The 20354-nt window shown below is 48.4% G+C and overlaps 10 protein-coding genes across 10 annotated transcripts; 5 read left to right on the forward strand and 5 right to left on the reverse strand.

The window, feature by feature from the left end:
* Positions 1–570: 570 nt before the first annotated feature.
* Positions 571–3397, forward strand: BO80DRAFT_416735 (putative meiosis protein MEI2; the record flags this gene model as incomplete). Its single annotated transcript, XM_025718195.1, has 14 exons — positions 571–758; positions 798–1194; positions 1261–1695; positions 1758–2111; positions 2169–2204; positions 2270–2336; positions 2401–2419; positions 2478–2508; positions 2564–2581; positions 2632–2660; positions 2720–2763; positions 2820–2899; positions 2965–3070; positions 3125–3397. The coding sequence occupies 14 exons, from the start codon at positions 571–573 to the stop codon at positions 3340–3342; spliced, it is 2022 nt and encodes a 673-aa protein (XP_025570752.1). The 3' UTR covers positions 3343–3397.
* Positions 3398–3899: 502 nt separating this feature from the next.
* Positions 3900–5039, forward strand: BO80DRAFT_429055 (uncharacterized protein). Its single transcript, XM_025720387.1, has 2 exons — positions 3900–4475; positions 4567–5039. The coding sequence occupies exons 1-2, from the start codon at positions 4249–4251 to the stop codon at positions 4946–4948; spliced, it is 609 nt and encodes a 202-aa protein (XP_025570753.1). The 5' UTR covers positions 3900–4248; the 3' UTR covers positions 4949–5039.
* Positions 5040–5104: 65 nt separating this feature from the next.
* Positions 5105–8064, reverse strand: las21 (mannose-ethanolamine phosphotransferase LAS21; the record flags this gene model as incomplete). The annotated part of the gene is made up of 7 exons (XM_025723465.1): positions 5105–5666; positions 5723–6746; positions 6812–7182; positions 7231–7358; positions 7424–7712; positions 7767–7811; positions 7865–8064. The coding sequence occupies 7 exons, from the start codon at positions 8062–8064 to the stop codon at positions 5105–5107; spliced, it is 2619 nt and encodes an 872-aa protein (XP_025570754.1).
* A 449-nt stretch (positions 8065–8513) lies between these two features.
* BO80DRAFT_505422 (uncharacterized protein) lies at positions 8514–9366 on the reverse strand. Its single transcript, XM_025724486.1, has 3 exons — positions 9035–9366; positions 8937–8975; positions 8514–8846 (listed from the first exon to the last, which is right to left on the reverse strand). The coding sequence occupies exons 1-3, from the start codon at positions 9213–9215 to the stop codon at positions 8698–8700; spliced, it is 369 nt and encodes a 122-aa protein (XP_025570755.1). The 5' UTR covers positions 9216–9366; the 3' UTR covers positions 8514–8697.
* A 353-nt stretch (positions 9367–9719) lies between these two features.
* On the forward strand, positions 9720–13225 carry BO80DRAFT_458967 (uncharacterized protein; the record flags this gene model as incomplete). The annotated part of the gene is made up of 10 exons (XM_025722322.1): positions 9720–9867; positions 9962–10177; positions 10378–10694; positions 10801–10906; positions 10959–11184; positions 11246–11730; positions 12320–12563; positions 12727–12847; positions 12932–13021; positions 13094–13225. 10 exons carry the CDS (start codon positions 9720–9722, stop codon positions 13223–13225), a joined length of 2085 nt encoding a protein of 694 aa, XP_025570756.1.
* On the reverse strand, positions 13096–15260 carry BO80DRAFT_496995 (malate dehydrogenase). The gene is made up of 9 exons (XM_025724055.1): positions 15137–15260; positions 15003–15034; positions 14823–14933; positions 14662–14749; positions 14219–14596; positions 14063–14147; positions 13866–14010; positions 13671–13807; positions 13096–13507 (listed from the first exon to the last, which is right to left on the reverse strand). Exons 1-9 carry the CDS (start codon positions 15147–15149, stop codon positions 13501–13503), a joined length of 996 nt encoding a protein of 331 aa, XP_025570757.1. The 5' UTR covers positions 15150–15260; the 3' UTR covers positions 13096–13500.
* A 274-nt stretch (positions 15261–15534) lies between these two features.
* BO80DRAFT_226082 (uncharacterized protein) lies at positions 15535–16509 on the forward strand. The gene is made up of 2 exons (XM_025714430.1): positions 15535–16287; positions 16402–16509. Exon 1 carries the CDS (start codon positions 15616–15618, stop codon positions 16117–16119), a length of 504 nt encoding a protein of 167 aa, XP_025570758.1. The 5' UTR covers positions 15535–15615; the 3' UTR covers positions 16120–16287; positions 16402–16509.
* BO80DRAFT_391759 (60S ribosomal protein L28) lies at positions 16496–17379 on the reverse strand (the record flags this gene model as incomplete). The annotated part of the gene is made up of 5 exons (XM_025717190.1): positions 17228–17379; positions 17035–17129; positions 16949–16972; positions 16753–16877; positions 16496–16670 (listed from the first exon to the last, which is right to left on the reverse strand). The coding sequence occupies exons 1-5, from the start codon at positions 17268–17270 to the stop codon at positions 16496–16498; spliced, it is 462 nt and encodes a 153-aa protein (XP_025570759.1). The 5' UTR covers positions 17271–17379.
* Positions 17380–17736: 357 nt separating this feature from the next.
* Positions 17737–18584, forward strand: BO80DRAFT_225834 (DUF2015 domain-containing protein). The gene has a single exon (XM_025714429.1). It carries the CDS (start codon positions 17833–17835, stop codon positions 18268–18270), a length of 438 nt encoding a protein of 145 aa, XP_025570760.1. The 5' UTR covers positions 17737–17832; the 3' UTR covers positions 18271–18584.
* On the reverse strand, positions 18537–20304 carry BO80DRAFT_505428 (U2 snRNP complex subunit HSH49). Its single transcript, XM_025724487.1, has 3 exons — positions 20078–20304; positions 19645–20020; positions 18537–19562 (listed from the first exon to the last, which is right to left on the reverse strand). The coding sequence occupies exons 1-3, from the start codon at positions 20095–20097 to the stop codon at positions 18900–18902; spliced, it is 1059 nt and encodes a 352-aa protein (XP_025570761.1). The 5' UTR covers positions 20098–20304; the 3' UTR covers positions 18537–18899.
* Positions 20305–20354: the final 50 nt, after the last annotated feature.

Raw genomic sequence — 20354 nt, forward strand, 5'->3', positions numbered from 1 at the left:
AAAGACTACTACAAGCTCCGAATTGAGGTATATATATAATAATCATAGTTATTGCCTGAACATCAACTCCCTGATATCTTACTGCACCAAACGGGACTTATGCGGCCATTAGGTACGTCTGGGCTAGTAGACCCAGTGAAAACATCCTTTCTATTCGTTCTCCACCCATGGCGCCCAGATTGATTGGGCATGGTGGCTGTGGTTTTGTTGTAGTATGTGTAATGACAGGTTCTATACGCAGCGTGCTTCTAGGTTTCTTTCATGAGACATGCTCCATCCACCCTCATTGTTTTTCTTCCAAACGTGTTTCGTTCATCTCCTCCTGCATTTTCTATGCACCCAGCAGTTCCCTTGACTAAGAGATTGGCCCTGGATTGGTGGTCTGCTTGAGCATTCCTCTAAGCGAGAAAGTGCTCTTATTCAATATCACACTTCATGATACAGTCCTCTTATAGAGTGTTTCTAAGTGCCCTTTGACTGTGTGAGTTTGCACCTACTGCTTTAAAAAAAAGCACGGAAAAGAAGGCGATTTGCTACATTCGGCTGCGGTCTTAGGAACAGCCTGACAGGATGAGGGCGAACGATTCCTCCCACAACTTAAGCAGTCCCTGCTCTACAAACGAGATAGGATCTGTCAATGGATCTCCGGATACAAAGCTTACGGCATACTCCCCTGAAGATATGCGATCCAAGTGTCTCTCTGAGTCCCGTGTTGGTGATCCATTAAGCGACGCTGGGATCCTGAAACTTTACTCAACGTAAGTACCCGCGAGAAATATAGGGCTCTCGCCTTTTAGTAAGAAGTACAGGTCTTCTGATCCTTTCCTGGTATCGACGAGCACTTCTACCCGTGCGCAGCTCTCTCCAACAGCTGCAAGCTTCACACCGATTGGGATGACAGGCAGCATGCCAATTGGGAGTCAAACTTTGTCTCTCCCTCGAGGCTTTCCTGGTGTTAATTACTTGACTGCTAACTCAGATGTCGAGCCAAGTGAAGGAACCAAAGGGCATCTACAAGCCCCAGACAGAAACCCATCAAACTATGGAATTATTGGAAACAGTCAAGCTGAATTGCAACATCGACCTTTCACCACAATCTACGAAACATTTGATACTGAGAGACGAAACCGGGCATTAGTCATTGAGAATGTGCCAAAAAATCTCACATACATGTCCTTGGCCGGATTTTTTAACGTAGGTGTTTCCTGAAAAGAAAAGAAGGGAGAGTAAAATAAGCATAGACTGATATTCTTTGATTAGCGTCGCGAGTTTGGCTCTCTCAGAGGCCCTTTGCTTTCAGAGCTTAATTCGATGGGCAAGGTATATGTTGCGTTCACTGACAGCCGTGAAGCGACGAAGGCGATTGAAAAGGTTAAAATCCTCAGGCCTGAATGGCACGTTTCTCCCATTGCTCCCAAGGAATATGTGCAGCATGTTGAGCCTTCTCTTCTGCCACAAACATCCGACTACGAGGGCCAGTTGCTTGTGACAGTCTACTATGACGGGCGAAACCCTAATCTCAATCAACACGCTGTTGGCCGCTCCCTCGAAACCCTTGCTATGACATTTGGCGATATAAAGTCCTTTACCCCCCTACCAATTGGCCAAGAAGGCATATGCGAGTTCCATATCGAGTACTTCAATACTCGTGATGCCGAGAATTTTATGACTACTCTCAATGGGACTTCGGTTGATGTGCGCTGATAATTCCTCCGTTCTTCTGGCCTTACGCGGTTTACTAACATGATAGGTCAAAGGACTGCATCCTGGAAATCTCGTTATTCAGGCCGGATTTGGAAGAGAGAAAAGGTCCTACTAGTGCAACTCCCTCAAGAGAAGAATACCCCCCACATGAGACTTCTTTCAATAAGAACGCTTCCTGGGCTTCGAGTCGACCCAGCCGAGCATCTTATATGGAGCTCAGTCCTACCGGTCGCTCTACAGTTCCATCTGGTGAGCATGCTAGTCTCATGGACTGGATGTCAAGGGCTGGAGAAAGGATCTTGCCTTCACCACGCCGCGAACTCAGCCGCTATCCTGATCTACGCATGGGCAGCCAAAATGCAGTTGATATAGAGCGCATCCGGCTGGGCTTAGATGTCAGAACTACGGTAAACCCGCCTAGTCTTGATATTCGGGTTACTTGTTGACAAGCATCTTTGCCGCAGATAATGCTTCGTAATATCCCGAACAAGATTGATCAAGTAAGCATTTATACTTGGGGAAACCCACACATTTCGATAGCTCTGGAGGCAACTAATAAGGTAAGGCTATGTTGAAGGCTATTGTGGATGAGACAAGCCATGGGAAATACGATTTTATGTATCTACGAATTGGTAAGTTGACATGCCTTCAATCAAGATATTGACAACCCGACTAATTATTATATCAAACCTACAGATTTTGCAAACAATTGCAAGTACGGTTGTCATTCAATTATCATTATCCATGCCCATTCCTAACATTTTATACATCAGTGTCGGATACGCCTTCATAAATTTTGAGGATGTAAGTTCACTTGGCAGTCCCCATATATGCAGGATTTGCTACTAACAAATGCTAGCCAATTGATATTATTGATGTCAGTACCATCTAACTACTTATATGTCAACGAATCTCAACTGGTATTAGTTTGTTAATGCGAGAGCGGGACGAACCTGGTGAGTTACATGCTCAAACGTACAAACTATCGTTTGCATTTATATTAACACGTACGCAGGAATTGTTTTAACAGTGACAAGGTGGCCGAGATATCTTATGCCAGTTCGTACACCTTTTAATTCAAATAGAGTACGAAGAATCTAAGACCCCCGGATCAGCTATTCAAGGGAAGGATTGCTTGGTGCAAAAGTTTCGAAACAGCTCTGTCATGCTAGAACATCCGTCTTTCCGACCAAAGGTTCGCATAATCCGTGCCATAAAGGTGTAAGGAAAAGGAAAGCTGAAAAGCTCATGCACTTGCAGATTTTCCATACTGGAACTGGCCCTCTCGCTGGCACCGAGGATCGCTTTCCCGGGCCAGACAACCCTTCGAAAATGCGCAGGAGCATTGAAAATGCAGAACATGTTGGTAAGTTACATATACGCTTCTTCAAGTCATATGGATTCATGAATGACCTTCCAGGGCTCTTTGCACCCCGCGTGGGCCAGCAATACCGTGACGAGCAGCGCCGACGCCGTTCTCAGTTCGACCGTGGAACGACTGCCGCTGAGCGCGAAATAGTCTACGTTCGAACGTTCGCACCGAGACGCCCCTATGGTGTTGGTAACGGCCTCAGGAGCGCCCCTTGTACTTATCCTGGCATGAAAATCTGGTACGACTCAACGCACAGAAACAGATAACGAATTTCTTGACTTACTATAGTTCTCAAGGACTGCTTCCGATCAGGCCACCCCTTCATCTTAGCTGGAAAGACAACCAAGTTTACACGGACCTGTGACCCTGGTAGTTAAAAGTTACTACTTACCGCTTCCCGTTGTCGCCCTAGCTAGCAAACACCCGATTTTCCTTCCCTACGTCTTTTCTGTTTCTTGTACTGAGTACCAGTGTTTGATTGGAGTGACAGTCAACATTTGACTCATGGGAGAAAACCATTCTGGCCCTGGTAGGCTTGGTACGGTATCTCGAACTGAGTCTAAATGTTGGAAACCTTTCTCTGTGAGATTTAGGTGCCCTTCCCTGGTGTCTCTTGAACCCCTTGAACCCGATAATCTAGAGATTTAATAAAAATCACAAGAATTGAAAACTCGGATAGTGATTATTCTTGATATTCAACCATTATTCACTTCGGGTAAAGGCGGATTGTTTGGATCCTAGACCTTTCAGTTGGCCAGTGCCATTGAAGGACGCAGCGACCGAGATAAGAATTCTGACACTTCCTTGTTTCCTTGTGCATGGGGTTTAGGCTACCTTGACAGAATTTATTTGATGTGATGTTGTACTCCGTACTCAGTAGCTTGATACTATCAACCTAGGTAGTACGGAGTAGTACCTTCGAAACCGTTCCGCCTACCCTGCCATCGTACTGCTAGCCGCGGACGTCGAGTCGGACCAGGTCTGTCATGCAATTGTATTTGCGCCTGTGACGCGACTACGATGAAAAAGTTCTTGATTTATATTTCACACACCGTGGCTACTCATTCTCTTTTGTCATGCTCCAAACCTGTCGCTTCCCGCCACAGAACAGAGCCGCCCATATCACCCTTGGTCTAGTAGTGGACAGAGGCTTCTCGTCCATGTTGTAGAGAATGATTATGGATGTGAATAAAGTATCTGCGGTGCACTCTATACTCCATTTGATCTTCCACCGCAATAAAAATCAACACCGAGGGACCAAATGGTGGAAATGGTTGTCAATCCTCAAAAGGGATACCTTGAAGCTCGCGAAATCTCTCGACCGTCATGGCGGCCCCGGGCCCTCCGCTGATGAGTACAAACATCATTTGGCAATCCATGTTATCCCAAAATGCTACCTGTGAGTTAGGCAAATGGGCGATGACTCAAAACATAGTCTTTTTTTTAATCGCCCTAATCCCATCAAAGGCAATTGCTAACTTGATACGCAGAGCTTTTTCTACAGTTGTTGCCGATGGGCAATTCTCTACTCTGGGGACAGTACTACTAGCCACGCTTGCTCGTCTGACAAGAGCGACAGGAATTGATAAGGAGATGATGGTCTCAACCCAACAAGCAAAGACTTTTACTGGTCCGGTCTGTGGTATCGATGCACAAAAGAATGAGGACGTGGGGGTCGTCCTCTGTCGCCGTGAAAATTCTTCAGCACCCATGATGCCATCCAGGACCAAGGACTCACACAATTCACGTCATGCTCATAACTCGGGGGGTCCAAAAGAATATAAAAGCGCTGTAGGGTTGGATGGGAAGAAAATACGAAAGAAAAAGCGGACAAAAGATGCTATTGATGACCTCTTTGACAGCTTGCTATAGTACTAAAGAACCGTCATGACACGCAAAATCTAGAATATGAATGCAAGATATACATGTCGAAGAGCACGATCCACCTATGCATATGGATTGAAGTCTTGGATTGGTCCCCTCTCATTCCGCTCGCCTCCCGTATTCGTGTTACACCAATTTCGCTTGTCACTGCTTCAATTGTCCTCGTGGTAGCAGAGTACACAAGACCTCACCAAGTAGATTCACGGTCAAGTGGTTGACAATAGTCCATGCCAATGCATAGAGATACTTAGGGGAGAAGACCGTCCAGATAAAGAGATGCGCTCTCAAGATTGTGCATGCTGCCATGACAGACATCAAGGTTGCCGCCATATGGAAAGTGACAATAGCGATGTGGGCTTTTCTTTCATGCTGAGCCTGTTCAAAGCGGAGGACCTGAGCAGCCGATACCCACCATATTGGCCCAGCCCAATTACTTACAAACGTCAGAATACCGACCAAGACGACGCTGTAGTTGCCAATACCATTATACGCATTAGAAAGATCAACAGAGGATATAGAATTTGAACCTCCAAATGCGAAAAAGGTCATATATTGTACGAGCAGGGTTGTGATGGCTAGCTCAAGGGCGGTCAGTGTCATCGAAGCAAGGATATCAGCATGAAGCCTAAAAATCAAGAAGATCGGGATGTTCGTAGCTCTCGACTGCGTTATCAAGAAAAGAGTGAGAGCATCGTGGAAGACGGTGCTCGAGAAAACTGTAATCTGTTAGCAGGTTTTCGAGAGAGGACTAGCGATGGAGACTTGCCTCCCATCGCGAGTGGCCGTTGCGGGGTTTTGCTAGTATATATCGATAAAGGGACGAGAAAAAAAATGCCGCCAAAAACCAGTCGCGTGAAGATGATAAGAGAACCTCCATCAAGCACCTTTCTCAAAGGAACGAATATGGTCTCAGGAAGAAGCTCAGGGGAGTCTGAGGCCACATAAGAAAGTTTCAGAAGGAATGCACCGGCCGTCACTGTGACACAAGATAGCTGCCATAGCCTTGATAAACAACGATTGGAGAGGTGTTTACAAGTATCAACGTATGTCAAGGCCACAAAGGACCAGAATATGAGCTGGTGAGAAGGGAGAAGTGTCCGAGCAATGTCTGGGTTGGCGGCAAATTTCTGACCAGTCTGGTTCCAGCGTCTCAAAACCCTATGAGATAGCAGCAGCATCACCGCCCCATACCTGGAGAGTACCAGAACATATAAGCGATGGCAGTTTCTCAAACCGTGCTGCGAGAATGTATAGCAACGCGGATGAATTGATGTTTTGACATGCAAGTAGAATGCCCACGCCGTAAAAGCCCAATTCCAAAATTGTTGCTCTTCCTCCACGTAGCTACTAGCAAACATCATACCACCGTAGCTCAGGATACTCAATGCAAAGAATGTCCCGGCGTGTCCAGACTTTGAGAGCAGTGTGTAGGTGGCAGGGAAAGAAAGCAAGACAACAAAGAATGTGATGACTAGGCCCAGGAGGAGATCCCTGAGATTGTAATCACTAGCGGCACTGCTCATTATCTTCTGAGCGATTTTCAAGAACCGAAACAAGGCAAACTCGAGTTCGGGATAAATATCATCTTGATCATCTCCGCCAGAGTTGAAGAGCAAATGGTTGACCTGAACCCATGCACACTCAGCCATATAGACGTCAGGTGATGATTCAGTCTCACAATTGATGCTGTTCGAATGGGGCTCAAAACTATGGTTAGGGAACGTCTCCTTTAGTTTTCTCAATAATTGCCTGGAATTTGAGAGCAACAAATGGATTCTTTGTGAACCTACACAGATTATTCACAATATAAGCGACTGGTATATGCACTGTGAAGGACAGATGTATACATACTCAGTTTCCATATGTCAAGGAGTTCTGGGATAAATACACCCAAGCTATTCAGAGGCATCGGAAAGCCTAGGAGACCTGCTAAGGTTGCAGTTATGTCTGTTTGCTCGACCGTACGGTAATATTGGAAGTCACCGTGCGAGTCCGTGGGAGACTGCCTAGGAGTCTTCAGGGCTTGGAATCTGGGTGATATGAAAAGTAGTGCGGGTGACGTCTCACCCACGGATGAACCGCCATGGTTTCCGGCATCATTCATCCCATGGTCACCACACAAAACAAAGAGGGTGGACTGGAGATGTTCTTCCTGCTCCATGCTGGTATATATATTATTGACGATGGAGTCCATTTCATTTTGTTTTGTTACCATGTAAGGGCTGTATGGTTGTTATTATGGCCCCGAAGCTAGACATTGGCTAGTTTACCTTTGAGGACCTGCTTTGTGTCCTATATGATCTAGACCGAGGTAATGCATGATAAGTGCTGACCAGTCATCCCGCAGGAGCTCGTTGGGAACATGGCGAGTCACGTTGTTGTCAACTTCGCTGAAGTCCTGCGCAAATCTTGCTCAGTCTTCATATTAGACATGCTCATGCAAGTCACTTCTTTTTAACTAACCGACACAAAAAAACTTGTGGTGCCATCTGCTCTCTCAAACATCCCAGGGAACAGCTTGAGCCAAGTGTCATCCCCATACATGACCAAGTGCTCTCCTCGTGCCTTCAACTGTGCCAACCACGTGTCCTGATATGCCAGAGTCGACGAAGTATCAGACTCTGCAATATTCAAGATGACATCCAAGAAGGATGGTATGGATCCAGTCGTTATGGCCTTAAGACGGGGCATCGTAACTGTGGGAGAACTAGCATGAGCAGTGAAAGGGAGTGCAGCTCCTGATCGAATCAAGCTATTATGATCAACGTCAGATCGGTAGCTTGCGTTGGAGGTCTATTTTGCTGACCTTTGGGTAAAGAGAAACCCAGAATTATTGGAATAGACGAAGTCACTAATAAGTTCAGCTGAGAGCACGAAAGCCCGAGATCTTGTACACAGCCATACCTTCTCAAGGCGTCGACGACCATGAAAATGACCTTGTCAAAGGCCTTTGGAACAGCAGTAATGTTACTGTCATTTTCAAATGTCGCAAGTCCTGGTATCAATGGCTTGTAAGGGAAAAACCCAGAGGAAAACACTAAGACGGCTAGGGGGGTTAATACATTGGCGATAATTATCGCCCAACTTCCCGATAAAATGGCCATTTAAATCAAGATTAATAATCAAATACAGGAGAGGTCGGCGTGATTTGCATTTGGTCAGATCTGTCACACGCCAATATTAACACATTTGAGGCATTCACTTCAAGTGAGGTGTGGCATCCGATCTATGATGATAAGTAGGTGTATACTGACACGACTGACCGCCTTCTGGTTTGGATCGCGTGCATGTGTGTATATGTTAGTAGTATAGTACTACTACAACAATGCCACTTTCTTTCGCGGAGAATCACTTCGAGATCCAACCCATTTCATCGCATTTGCCATATATCGTAGTGTCTCTACATTGACGATGGGTTGGCAGACTTTGCACGAGCAAAAGCACGTGTGGTAGTGATATATTAGGTTAGTACTTAGGGGGTAAACCTAAATGATTCGGCAAATCGTTCACATCTGAGATGTATATAAGTGATTGAATGGTAGAAAGTACTATTGTCCAATGAATTCATTTTGTACCATTTTCAGTCTAATATTTTCTTTCTGAATGCGGAGAAGCGGAAGACCAAAGCGTAGTAATCTTAAAAGTATGCTAACCCTTATATTACAACGCCAAACTCCATATATGACAGAAATTAGACCGCCTCCTCTTCTTTTATAAAGTAGAATACCTGGGACTTTTCACCGCCTCTTTGAACTCCCCGTAGCTTTTGATTGGCGAGGGCGAAAGACAATAGACGAGCGACTTTTCTTATTACGCTTTTGAATTCGTCCCGATTTTCTGGTGCGAGCCCGACAACCTTTAGCACTTCCCTGATCGATATCCATATCTACATTTGATCAAAGTTAGCATGGGGACGCTGAAAATATCAAGTGAATAGTCCAGATAGAGATACGGAGAGAAAGAAGGATTTGCGCACCTTCATTGACATTCGAGACGCTGTCATCTAGTTTGTCATCTATAATCCGCCATAATAAGTCAGTTGTAGTCTGGATTTTCCAAGCGACTTGCACGTACTTGTCCGTGTGCTATCAAGTTCCATATTTGTCCGCTCCTCATTCGGCTTGGGCCGAGAAGCCAGCTCTTGCAGCTTTGCAGATAGTCTCTCAGTCCTGGCATCAACAGCTGGTCCAAAGACTGTAGCTCGGAGTTTGGCTCTATTGCGCTTGGAAACACTGGCCCGGACGCTCTTTGCCATGATGGTTGCTGGCCGAACTTGAGATAAAAAGAAAGAGATATGGATGGTAATATCCTAGAGGAAAGAACGAGGAACTTGTAAAGCTTGATTTGACGAGAACTATTGGTGCAGATAATAGTGTGAAGTGGAAAGTTTTCGCTTTTGCCTTTTGCCGGGGTGCCCTCTTTCATTTTTCCCCTCATAATTTTTTGGGGGACAATCTTATGTCATCACATTAGAGGCTCTTCTCACCTCCGCAATCGCCGCTGGTTGATCGCATAGGAAGTCATTGGCATCTAATTCATTTGGAGCTCTTTTTGACCCCAACCTCAAGATTAGGAGCGCTTCCGACTCATATTCCCTTATCAAAAATTTCTAATATCACCTGCCTATATAAGCCGAAGATTGAGATGTCTTTGAACAGTGTCGCTGAGCATAGCGCAACTGTCTTGAACTATCTTTCTTCCTGAGATAAAGCTTGCATGCTCGTTTTGCTACCGACTAGCGGCTGTACTGACCCTAGTCATGGCTTCTGCTGGCCAATTTTCAGATACACAAAATCTGGTTGCTCTTGTCAAGACATTGACCAATGCGCAACTCAAGGATATTCTCAGGAATGAGGGGCTCGCTGTCTCCGGAGTGAAGGCTTCGTTGCAGTTACGAATTATTGACTGTTCGTTGTACCTGATCTTGTCTTGGCTCTTCCTCCCTAGACCTAGTTTGGGGAAATCGTTGTCACGGTGTTAACATCTTGTGAACCGCACTAGTTATTGATAGACTTAGCCAAGCAGGGCAAGTTGAGCAGTATGATAACCTGAGGCAATCCATCTATGCTACAGCACGACGGCCAGTCCCTACCCCCTCCACGACGCAGTCCGTTCCCACTCAACATTTTCAACCTCACCCAGTCAGCCAGCCTTTGTCTACGCAGCAGAGACCTTCGCCTTTGAGCATACAAATGCCCTCACATGGACTTACACCTGGTACTTACTTTGCCCTCATGTTTCCGCTCTTCACCGAGGCCAGGATGGTTTCTGATTTTCATATAGGCCGTTTGACCTTCAAAGATAGTCCTTTCTACACCGTCTTGGAGCCATTGACTTCCACCTCGGAATGCAAAGGTAAGACCTTGGTAGTATTATTCGAGTCCAGTGGCATTCTTCATCTCTAATGACTTGATAAGTACGCGAACAAACTAGAGACAGTGTGGAGCTCAAAGTTGTTCTTACACCAAATGTAGCGTCTAGGCTACAGGCTGAGCCAAATCTTCGGGTGATGGTGTATTGCGCTGCAGATACAGGCCTCAATCAATTTACCAAGTCGGATGTTGCGTTTCCTCACCAAGTTGAACTTAAGGCAAATCTTGATGAGGTGAAAGCCAATTTGAGAGGTCTAAAGAACAAACCTGGTACAACAAGACCAGCCGACGTAACCCAATATATCCGCAAGAAGCCTGGGTATCCGAACAACATTGTCATGACCTATGCTCTTACCCAAAAGGCAAGATTTCAACCATCCTTGGTGTCTCTTTTATCATTTACGTGACTCACCGCATTCCTAAATCTGATTGGAGGAGACTGCATGGAGCTAGGCTAACGAGATACAGCGGTTCTTTGTTCTCGTAAATCTTGTTAAGCGGCATCCCGTCGAAGAACTCGTGGTAGAATTGAAAAGGAGGAAGACTATTTCGAAGGAACAGGTCTTGCGAGAAAGTATGCACCTGATCCCATATCCGATTCACACAGCCTGCCTAACGCGTTGCAGTGAGAAGTAAAGCAGGCGATTCAGATATTGTTGCCACGTCCAGTGTTATGTCACTCAAGTGCCCTTTATCGACTCTTCGAATCGAGGTCCCTTGTCGTTCTGTTATATGCACCCACAACCAATGTTTTGACGCGTCTTCGTTCTTGCAACTCCAGGAACAAGCGCCAACTTGGTCTTGTCCTGTTTGTTCCAAAGCTACAAGTTTCGAATCACTACAGATTGACCAGTAAGGCAGAATCTACTGATTTAAACCCCTATGCATGTGTGACATTTTTCTGATTTCATAGGTATGTCGATGACATACTTCGTTTAACCTCGTTAGACGTTGAACAAGTCATTATAGAACCGGATGGCCGATGGTCTAGCCCCAATCACGAAGAGTCTTCGAAACCGGGCGGGTTTACTCCAGCAACGGATGATGATGAAGACTTGATTGAGATCAGGGAGCCTGGAGTTACGCCTATCAAACAAGAATCTCTCTCAGATCCAACTCTTTTGGTGCACCGGACTCCCACGCAGTCACGAGAGCCTTCGGCAGCATCATCAGCGGCTCATTTATCCACAAACAAGCGCAATGCTGCTCAGGTGATCGACCTTACCGGAAGTGATGAGGAGGAAGATACCCCGATCAGGCCTGCTAAGCGGCCAGCGTACAATTCAATGAACCGGCCCTCGCCTAGGCAGGATTTTTGCAACCCGTACAATGGGGGCTTTCTAAATGGAGACATCCAATTATCAAGCCAGCCTAGTTCTGAATATCCTACTCAGGCCGGTTACGATGCATCGAATTATTGAAGCATATTCGCACGGTGTCAGGCGCATTCGGTTTAGTGGGAATATTCACTGCGCAGATGTGTTGGGGGCATTGGACATGCATGTTATGAAATACAGGTTTCTCTATCAATTTATGGAGCTGATAAGAACTCGAAAAATCATCCGTTATTCTAGGAATGGGCTATTCTCCTGACATACTGATTCGCCCTGATATTCGTAGATTTCATCTTAGAAGAGCCATTGTAGACAGCTCAGAAGTCCTGCTTGGGTCCATAAAAATCAGTTCTTGCCTCCTACAAATATTGCGCACATCTGTCATAACATCCTGTCGCAATGAAACGTGTTGTGTGTTATAAGAGCCCGAGCACTTGGTATGCCTCATGGCTTACTCCTTACTCGGGCAAGACTCTCGGGGAGGGGGCCCGTCGTAGGCACGGTCATCGGGCTTGGCTGGCTTACCCCCCCGAGCCGCATAACCCCCGAGAATCGACAAGGAGAAAGGTGCTGTTGCTCATCGATCAATGCCATCTTACTTGCACTTCAAGATACCACGTGTTAAACAAAGGACTTCATTCGGGCGTATATAGGAACGGTCTTTGTCATGTCTTCCGACATACCGGCTTCGCCCCCCAATGCTTCGGATCCTCATGCACGGCTCCTCGGCGCCTCATGTCTTGATTTCCTCCTGATAGAGCTCGTCCCTATGGCGGAGCGCATGGCAAAAGAACTTGCCTCAGGAGAGAAGTCACCAGATGATGAAGAAATCCGGGAAACTACCTTTTTCCGCCTCGAATCTCTAGGTTACAGAGTTGGACAAGGACTCGCAGAACGGTACGCTCCGAATGCCTAGCAACCGCTTTCACGATTCCCGAAATTTTAAATTTGCTGTGCTGGAGGGTGTTGGAAGCATAGGGGGCACCAGAATTCTGCACGTGCCATTGATTGCGAAGTTTCTTGGCTAACACATTTTCAACCGAATCATTGTCGGATGGAGCAGATTCTCTCGAGATCGCCCGCGATTTGCGGATAACCTGGACATCATCAAGTTTCTGTGCAAAGACCTATGGACGATTCTATTTAAGAAACAGGTTGATAATTTGAAGACCAACCACCGGGTAAGCAGAACTCGGGGTCTTCCGGCTTCTTCTGAACGCTCCGATTTCTCAGGTCGAGGAGAAGGCTAATACTTCAACTTTCAGGGTGTATATGTCTTGACTGACAACTCCTTTCGTCCGTTTGCAAGGATGAGTACATCTGTTCGAGGTGAAGCGGTATCTATGGCTCAAGCGGTATGACCATCCCAGTCATGCTTTTTTAGTCTGTCAACTCTTCGTGCTCTAATCACTTTGCATTTATTGTAGTACTTATGGTTTCCATGCGGTGTCATTCGCGGTGCTCTATCGAATTTAGGTATTACAACTACTGTCCAAGCGGAATCTGCTGAGCTTCCAGGCGCAACCTTCCAAATCAAAACCGTCAACCCCAAGCCTTGAATATGGGTGACTTTAATCCTCTTCGGGCAACCAATTGCCATAATTGGCGGTCACTGCCGAGAGCTTTAGCGACACTACAACACTCAATATTTCCCGATTCTCTGCTGGGGCTGTATCTGCCATCAACGGGTTGCTAAATAAGTCTACAAACCGCGAAGCACAGGCATAAAGAATACATGGCTACTTCATTTATGCACGTCACTCGTATCTCGAAGTCAAAGCCCTGGGTCAGAGCAATCCATCGGCAATCGCTTATTCGTCTGCAGTCACATGCTTCAAAGCCTATCTCCCCGGGACAACAATAATTAGCAAGGCTCCTTCGAACTTATGATGGAACCACCGAAAAACATCATTCCAGTGGTGACAAAATGGGCGATATTGGCATACCACCAATTGGTGCTGGGGAAACCTGTGTGAGACACATGACTGGGGTGGGCGTGTTTACTTGGGTGGTGGGTTCTTGATGAAATCGACGCCCTTTTCGATATTAAGCTTCAGGTCCTTGGTGCAGGCCTGAATGAGGCCCTGTTCCTGTTCGGTCACGCCGTCAAGAATGTTGATGGCCTTCTCGGCTCCATTGGTCTGTTTTAGGCGTCAGAAGGATGTTAGAATATTACATATTTCACGTTGAATGACTTACGCCAAGTTCTACAAGGGTAGAGAAGAAGTCAACACCAGTGGCCTTTGCGATCTCCTCGCCGCCGGTGACACCAGGCAGATACACGAAGGTTGGCTCGACGATGCCCTGTTCGCCTTTGGAAGCCTTGATAACACTCTGAGCAAATCTTGGAAGGGGTTAGCTGTGACACTTGCTTTTCATAGCATGAGAACTCAAACCTGAAGCCAGCGTAGGCCATGGATAGGGTCGCGGAACCGGTACCATCCTTGGCCTTCACAACCTCATCTCCACCAAATTGAACGCCTGTACGGCTTTTAGTGACAGTTTCTAACGTTAAAGGAGGTGGGGGGCGTGGAGGGGCACAAGCTACTCACGGTTGACCAACGCGTCATACTTGTCTGCGGGAACCTGAAAAGCAGGCGTAGCCTTGCTGAAGAGGGGAACAATAGTCGCGCCGGAGTGGCCACCGACAACTGGGATTTGCACCGCAGACGGGTCCTTATGACCAGAGTATTCCTGGGTGAAGGTCTCTGCGCGGACGACGTCGAGGGTGGTGACTCCAAAGAGACGCTTGGGGTCAAAGACGCCAGCCGCCTTGAGCACCTCTGCAGCGATGGGGACAGTCGAGTTGACAGGGTTTGAAATTACCAAAACAAATGCCTTGGGGGAGTGCTCGGCAATGCCCTTGACCAAGTCGCGCACAATGCCGGCATTAACCTTGAAAAGGTCATCACGAGTCATTCCAGGCTTCCCTATCAGGCAGTGCCTTGTCAGCCAGGAGTTCTTCGGTTTACAGGAGGGAAGGTGCTGCACTCACGGGGAATTCCAGCGGGGATAACAACGATATCGGCACCAGTCAAGGCGTGCTTCAATCCATCGTCCTTGGGGAGGTATCCAGAGATTTTCTGACGAGTGTATCAGCAAAGGAATTACATGTGTTTGGGATCGAGAGGGCTTCGATAGATCGCCCACACGTACAGCAACAGAGGAGATGTGGGAAAGGTCGGCAGCGACACCGGGCGTGTTAACGACATCGTAAAGTGCAAGGTCATCCACCAGGGGGCATGCCTTCAACAAAAGAGACAGGGGCTGCACGTTCAGGGAGAGACATGGTTAGTAAGGTAACTGGTGGACCGATAGGAGATAAGGGGCACAAACCTGGCCAATGCCACCAGATGCACCGAGAACAACTATTAAAATAGATTAGTCCCACTGTTCCGGAGAAGGTTGGGGTTGTCCTGGATTTTGGAAGCGGGGTCAATGTGCATGCAGGTGCCAGAAATACCACTCACCCGCTTTAACCATTGTAGAAATCGAGGTTCTCTCCAGACGATAAAAGATCTATACACGAGAGAAATCCCGTGTTAGCGGAAGGTACGGATGGAAGGGGGAGGGGAAAGGTATGAGAGACAGGAGAATCAGCTGGGGAGAAGAAAGAAAGGTGGTCGGGGGGAGCTCAGCTAAAAACCCAGAGGGAGGGGGGAGAGGAGGGGTTGATGGGGGGAGGGGGCGGGGTGTGCTGGTGGTACGGTCCTTCAGTCACGGTGAACAGGTCTGGGCAAGTGGCAGCACAGGGATTAGGAAGGATCGGAGGTCATGCGGGGACTAGTAGTCAAGTAGGCTACTAGATACGTACAATTTTCCCTTAGACACTGAGCCAGTGGTGAGGTTTGGAATAGTCACGGAAGTCTGAGGAACATTTGTACCTACAGAAAGAGCGAGGGGAAAGCTCAGGGTCATTATATACTACGGGAACCGGACGGGGAATCACATGTGGGGTTCTATGAAGCTGTCTGAGTGTTCAGTTTCCCCTCCCGAACCGGTGGACTCCCAAGGCTGCCCTTCTCTCTATGACATTAGTATCAAACGACAGCTGAGAAGCGGCACAGTGACCCGGTTCCTAGGTGTTGTTGGCTCTTGCAAGCAGACTTCTGCTCCATCGTTATGCGTAGCCCATCGCTCCCCTTGGTTGTCACCAAATTTCTGGGGCACCGAGGATCCCACTGCCAAGCGCACGCCAATTCTTTCCTCCGCTGTCCGGATGTCCCATCTTTGCGTCCACAACTGGAAGCCGAGTTGTTGCCTCCGACTTTGGTGCATCTCAGATTCCTTCCTCGGATATAGTCTTCATATGCTCTCCGGATTCCGACGATTTTCGTCTGTCCCTATGTTCGAAGAACTCACAATCGAGGAATATACCGGTTTGGCCGTTGATCCATCAAGGTTTCGGGAAAAGGCGGATGTCGAAGGTTGTTTTACGGCAACTTCACAGTAGAGATGTGCTTACAATACCGGCTCTACGTCTTGCTTCGGCCCGACAAGCGGTAGTAAACCTCCACATTCTCCCAGCCACACCAAGATGGCCGGAGGTATCACAGGCAATAACAGGCGGAAGGCTGATTGTTTTCCCGTTCACTCCCGTTGCTACCATTTTTGAATATTGGCAAGTCTTTCCTTTCACCTTTTTTGGATTTCCTGGTATTTTTTTTGTTTCCATTCCGAATGGCCTGGCCGGACAACAATGTCCCCGTGATGGCAGCATTGCTAAATTACATAGATGTTACCGCCTTTGGCCGGCACGGCGCTCTTCTGGTCAACCCGACCGACTCTCGTGACATCATGCCTCCTAGCCCTTCCCGAGATGTTGGAATTTACTCCGACTTCTCCTCGGCCTTTCTGGCCTGAGCACCGCGAGGCTTCTGGGAGGGAGTCTCCTTCTTAGGCTTCTGGGAGCGGCGGATGGCGCTCACACGGGCAACGGCGTCCTCACGGACATCAGCACGGTAGCCGTTCTTCGCAGTCTTGTCGGCAACACCCTTGTAGATCCTATGCGAAAATTACACTGTCAGAAAACCCTAGCGTGCCCCTGACGGACATCCCCAGATGCCAACTGATTCTGTCGACTTACTTGCGGGTGGAAGCGTTGGGGCCATAGGTCACGCTAACGACGTTCTTCGCAGGCTGCTGGGGGTTGCTGGGCTTCTTGGTGATGACAACAACACCACCGTTCTCGGTGGCCTGGACACCAACCGCCTGTTGTTACAACGTTAAACATCCACTTCCCGACAGAAGAGTCTGAATGGCATGAAGCACGGGTCAAGTACCTTGGTGTTGGCATAGCCGGCGTACTAGATACGATCCACGTTAGTACGGAATAACAGGATCATCACCATACTTTCGGTGCTCCTACCTTGAAAGAGTGCTTGTTCTGCAAGTTCAGGGGGTCACGGGAGAACTGAGAGCCACCGCCGCTGTTACGCTTGACCAGAAAAGCATTCTGGGTGCCTGTTCAAGTGGTCGTACATTAGCCGGAGAGGACGATGCGCGAAAAGGCTCCTAGGGTTTCCTTTGGGACACGGTTGCGTAGAGGGATAGTGACGTACGGGTGAGCTGCCAGATGAGGTCGCTGGAAACGTTGGTGGCCATTTTGAAGGTCTTTTGAAGCTGGGTGGGGGATGAGGACAGATCGAATCGTCGCAAGTCCGGTCGGTATATACCCGCTACTACTTAATAGCCCTTAGGAGGATTCAGTTGTGTGTGCCAGCGCCAAGAATGGCAACGCTGGGAGCCTCGCTAAGCAGGCCGCTTTAGGAATAGACTACTCCGTAGTCTTGCAGGTGTTCGGCGGTTCGTTGGCTGCCTGAGGACGAGGGCAGCGACCGAAGAACCCAAAGATCCAAATCCGTCCGACCGTCGTTCCAGCCCCTGCGCATGGTTGACCCACTTCCGTCTTCCGCGCCCTTCCAGGCTTCCACTTATATGCGTACGTACTTATATGTATGGACGTGCGGACCATTGTGGTTGTCTAAATGTCGCCCGTATAGCTGGCCGTAGCACGACGCCTGCCAGCTTTGAATTTGTGTATCGTGACTTTGGGGACAGAAGCCTCTATCGCTCTGAGAGCTTCTGATCCGGACCTGCGCGGCGCAACTCATCAATCCCCATCGAGCTTGATCCCGCTGCTGTTCGCCGGCAACCCTCATTGACCATGGCTTACTATATTCTCTACTTCCTCATCTTATCGGTTGTTGTATGTGGCACAGGTATGTCTGAATGTCAACATATAAAGCCTGCGCGTCGTCTAGAACCCTCTGACCTGCCTATAGCGCTCTATCTCACCCGTTTCCGATGGCTACATCTAGTCACTGTCCCCGATTACATCTACCAGCGTCTCCCTTCTACTTTTGCAGGTGATGTCGAAGCTGGGTTGATATCTTCCGAGTTTGACATCTCCGCCAATATCATGGAGGGCGACACTAGGGCGGGGTTGGATGATCGGGCCAAACGCGAGGTCCTGCGGATCATGAAACGGCAAAGGGTCGATTTCGATGAAGCCCGTCGGTTATATATGGAGCAACGGTTTTCCAAGAACAATATCGGTCCTGACGGACGACCTAGGGATCCCAAATTCGTGTCGTTCTCTTGATGGCATTTGCGTTACATTTGCTTCATCGCACCTTTTTGCTTTATTCTGTTTAGATGTCTTACCAGTGCAGGCTTCCTTCTATCCCGCCCTTCATGGGTGATTTTAGGCTCCTTGGCCGTGCGTAGATTTCCTTCGCCGGCTGTTCCCGGTCTCTTTTTGGGTCCCCCGCATCGAACTTAATCTCTTGTCTCAAACGCACCCTAGATCGAGTCAATCTACGTTGGCAATAAGCCCTCGATTTTCGTTATATGAGCATCTGAATAGCTGTAGTGCCACATTCATATATATTGTATTACCTAGCGCGAATGAAGAGATCGAGAACGGCGGGAATCAGATCCAACCATTGGTACACATTACTCTTTCCCATCGATATGTGAAGCCCGGACCGGCGCTTCAATTCCGCCACCTAAAAACAAGCCGGTTTAGTTCTCCGGTAAGCTGAGGCTTCTAGAACCATTGGATCCGGGGCATGATCCTTCATCCTTTAGGGCGCCAACCACTCAGTTGTGGGTCGTTACATCGTGTTCGAGTAGTCATCATCTTACAAACCAAGTAATGGGCGAAGAGAATGGCACTTTTCTTTCTAACCCTGTTATTCTATTCATTCCGATGTATCCCACCCTGAATGCTCAGCGCCCGCGCCCATAGCCAGGTTGTTGGAATCCAGGCGGCAAAGGAGGTGCAGAGCTAGGGCTTCCTGCAGGGGGACCGAATCCTGGCGGTGCGAACCCCGGCGGAGCCGCTGCTTGAGGAAAAGAGGGTTGTTGGCTGCCACCGTTGAAGCCCGGGGGAAGAAAAGACTGCGGGCCTCCATATCCAGCCTGTGAAGGCGGCGGCCGTGCAGGTAAACCAGGCGGTGGGTTCGCCAGAGATGTGGGAGGTGGGACGGGTCGACTTGACTGTGGAGGAGGGACGTTTTGGTAGGCCACATTCGAAGGAGCCATGCCTCTCCCCATACTCAGGTCCGGCGGATTGGTGCTCATTGGCCGAGAGCTGTCGCCGTTGGCCATCGCGGCTGGAACCATGGGTGTCGCCGGGGTTGAAAATTGCGGCGGTAGTGGTTGGGTTGGCAGACGCACATTATGCTTGCGAGCCTGTGCTGCCAGCATGCGCTCTGCCTCATCACCGTGGCGTTCACCTTTTCCATCCTTCTTATATGCGTATTGTACCGAGACCTGCTTGTTCATAAGATACTGGCCATTCATGTTGGATATGGCAGCGTCCGAAGATTCAAAGTCGGCAAACGACACGAACCCATAGCCCTTTGACAGGTTATTGTCATCTCGGGCGATCTATGTAGCAGTCATTGTTAGCTTATTACCAAGAAGACAAGAATTCCACGACAGGCGTGTAAAAGGGACGAAGGGCGCCCACCTTGGGAATATTTATCAAGTTTCCAAAGCGACTGAATGTGTCATAAAGGACCTGCTCCGTAACCATAGGATCGAGGTTCCCGACAAACAGCTCCGCCCCAATTTCCACCGACTTCTGCTTATCGGCAGATGCTTTATTCACGCGGATAGGCTTTCCGTACAGGCGGATTCCGTTCATGATCCGTGACGCGTATTCGGCATCCTCCTCGCTGATGAATTCCACGAACCCGTAGCCCTGATGCGACTGTGTGACCCGATCTTTCGGTAGGTGAACGTTAACGATGCGCCCGGCCTGAAGCATCAGCTCCCATACCAGGCTATCTGATACCCGTTCATCGAGGTTGCCAATGTAGACGGTAGCCTCCTTGTCTTGCTCCCTAATCCAGTGCTTTTCAGCCTCGAGTTCTCAAGCGACACATGAACCGAGCACCTACCAATGCCTTGCGCCGGACATGGCGCCTGCGTACTGTTCTTGAGGGGCCCCTCGGCCAGATGCAAGCGATTGAACCGAAAAGACAGGGCGGGAAAGGCGCGATTAATGGGACGGAGGACGTAAAAACAAAGAGAGAGCCGAGAAAGGTATCGATTGGGCGGTACACAAGCACTGGGGGAAGAGAGACCGCGGTGGATGATGGTTGGAGACGAGTCTAGTTTATCGGCGGAGCTTTTACGGAGGTACTGATCCAACCTTAGCCCCGGAAAACTTTGAGC

The sequence above is a fragment of the Aspergillus ibericus genome (genome assembly GCF_003184845.1).
Source record: "Aspergillus ibericus CBS 121593 unplaced genomic scaffold BO80scaffold_57, whole genome shotgun sequence".
In the NCBI taxonomy this organism is placed as follows: Eukaryota; Fungi; Ascomycota; class Eurotiomycetes; order Eurotiales; family Aspergillaceae; genus Aspergillus; species Aspergillus ibericus.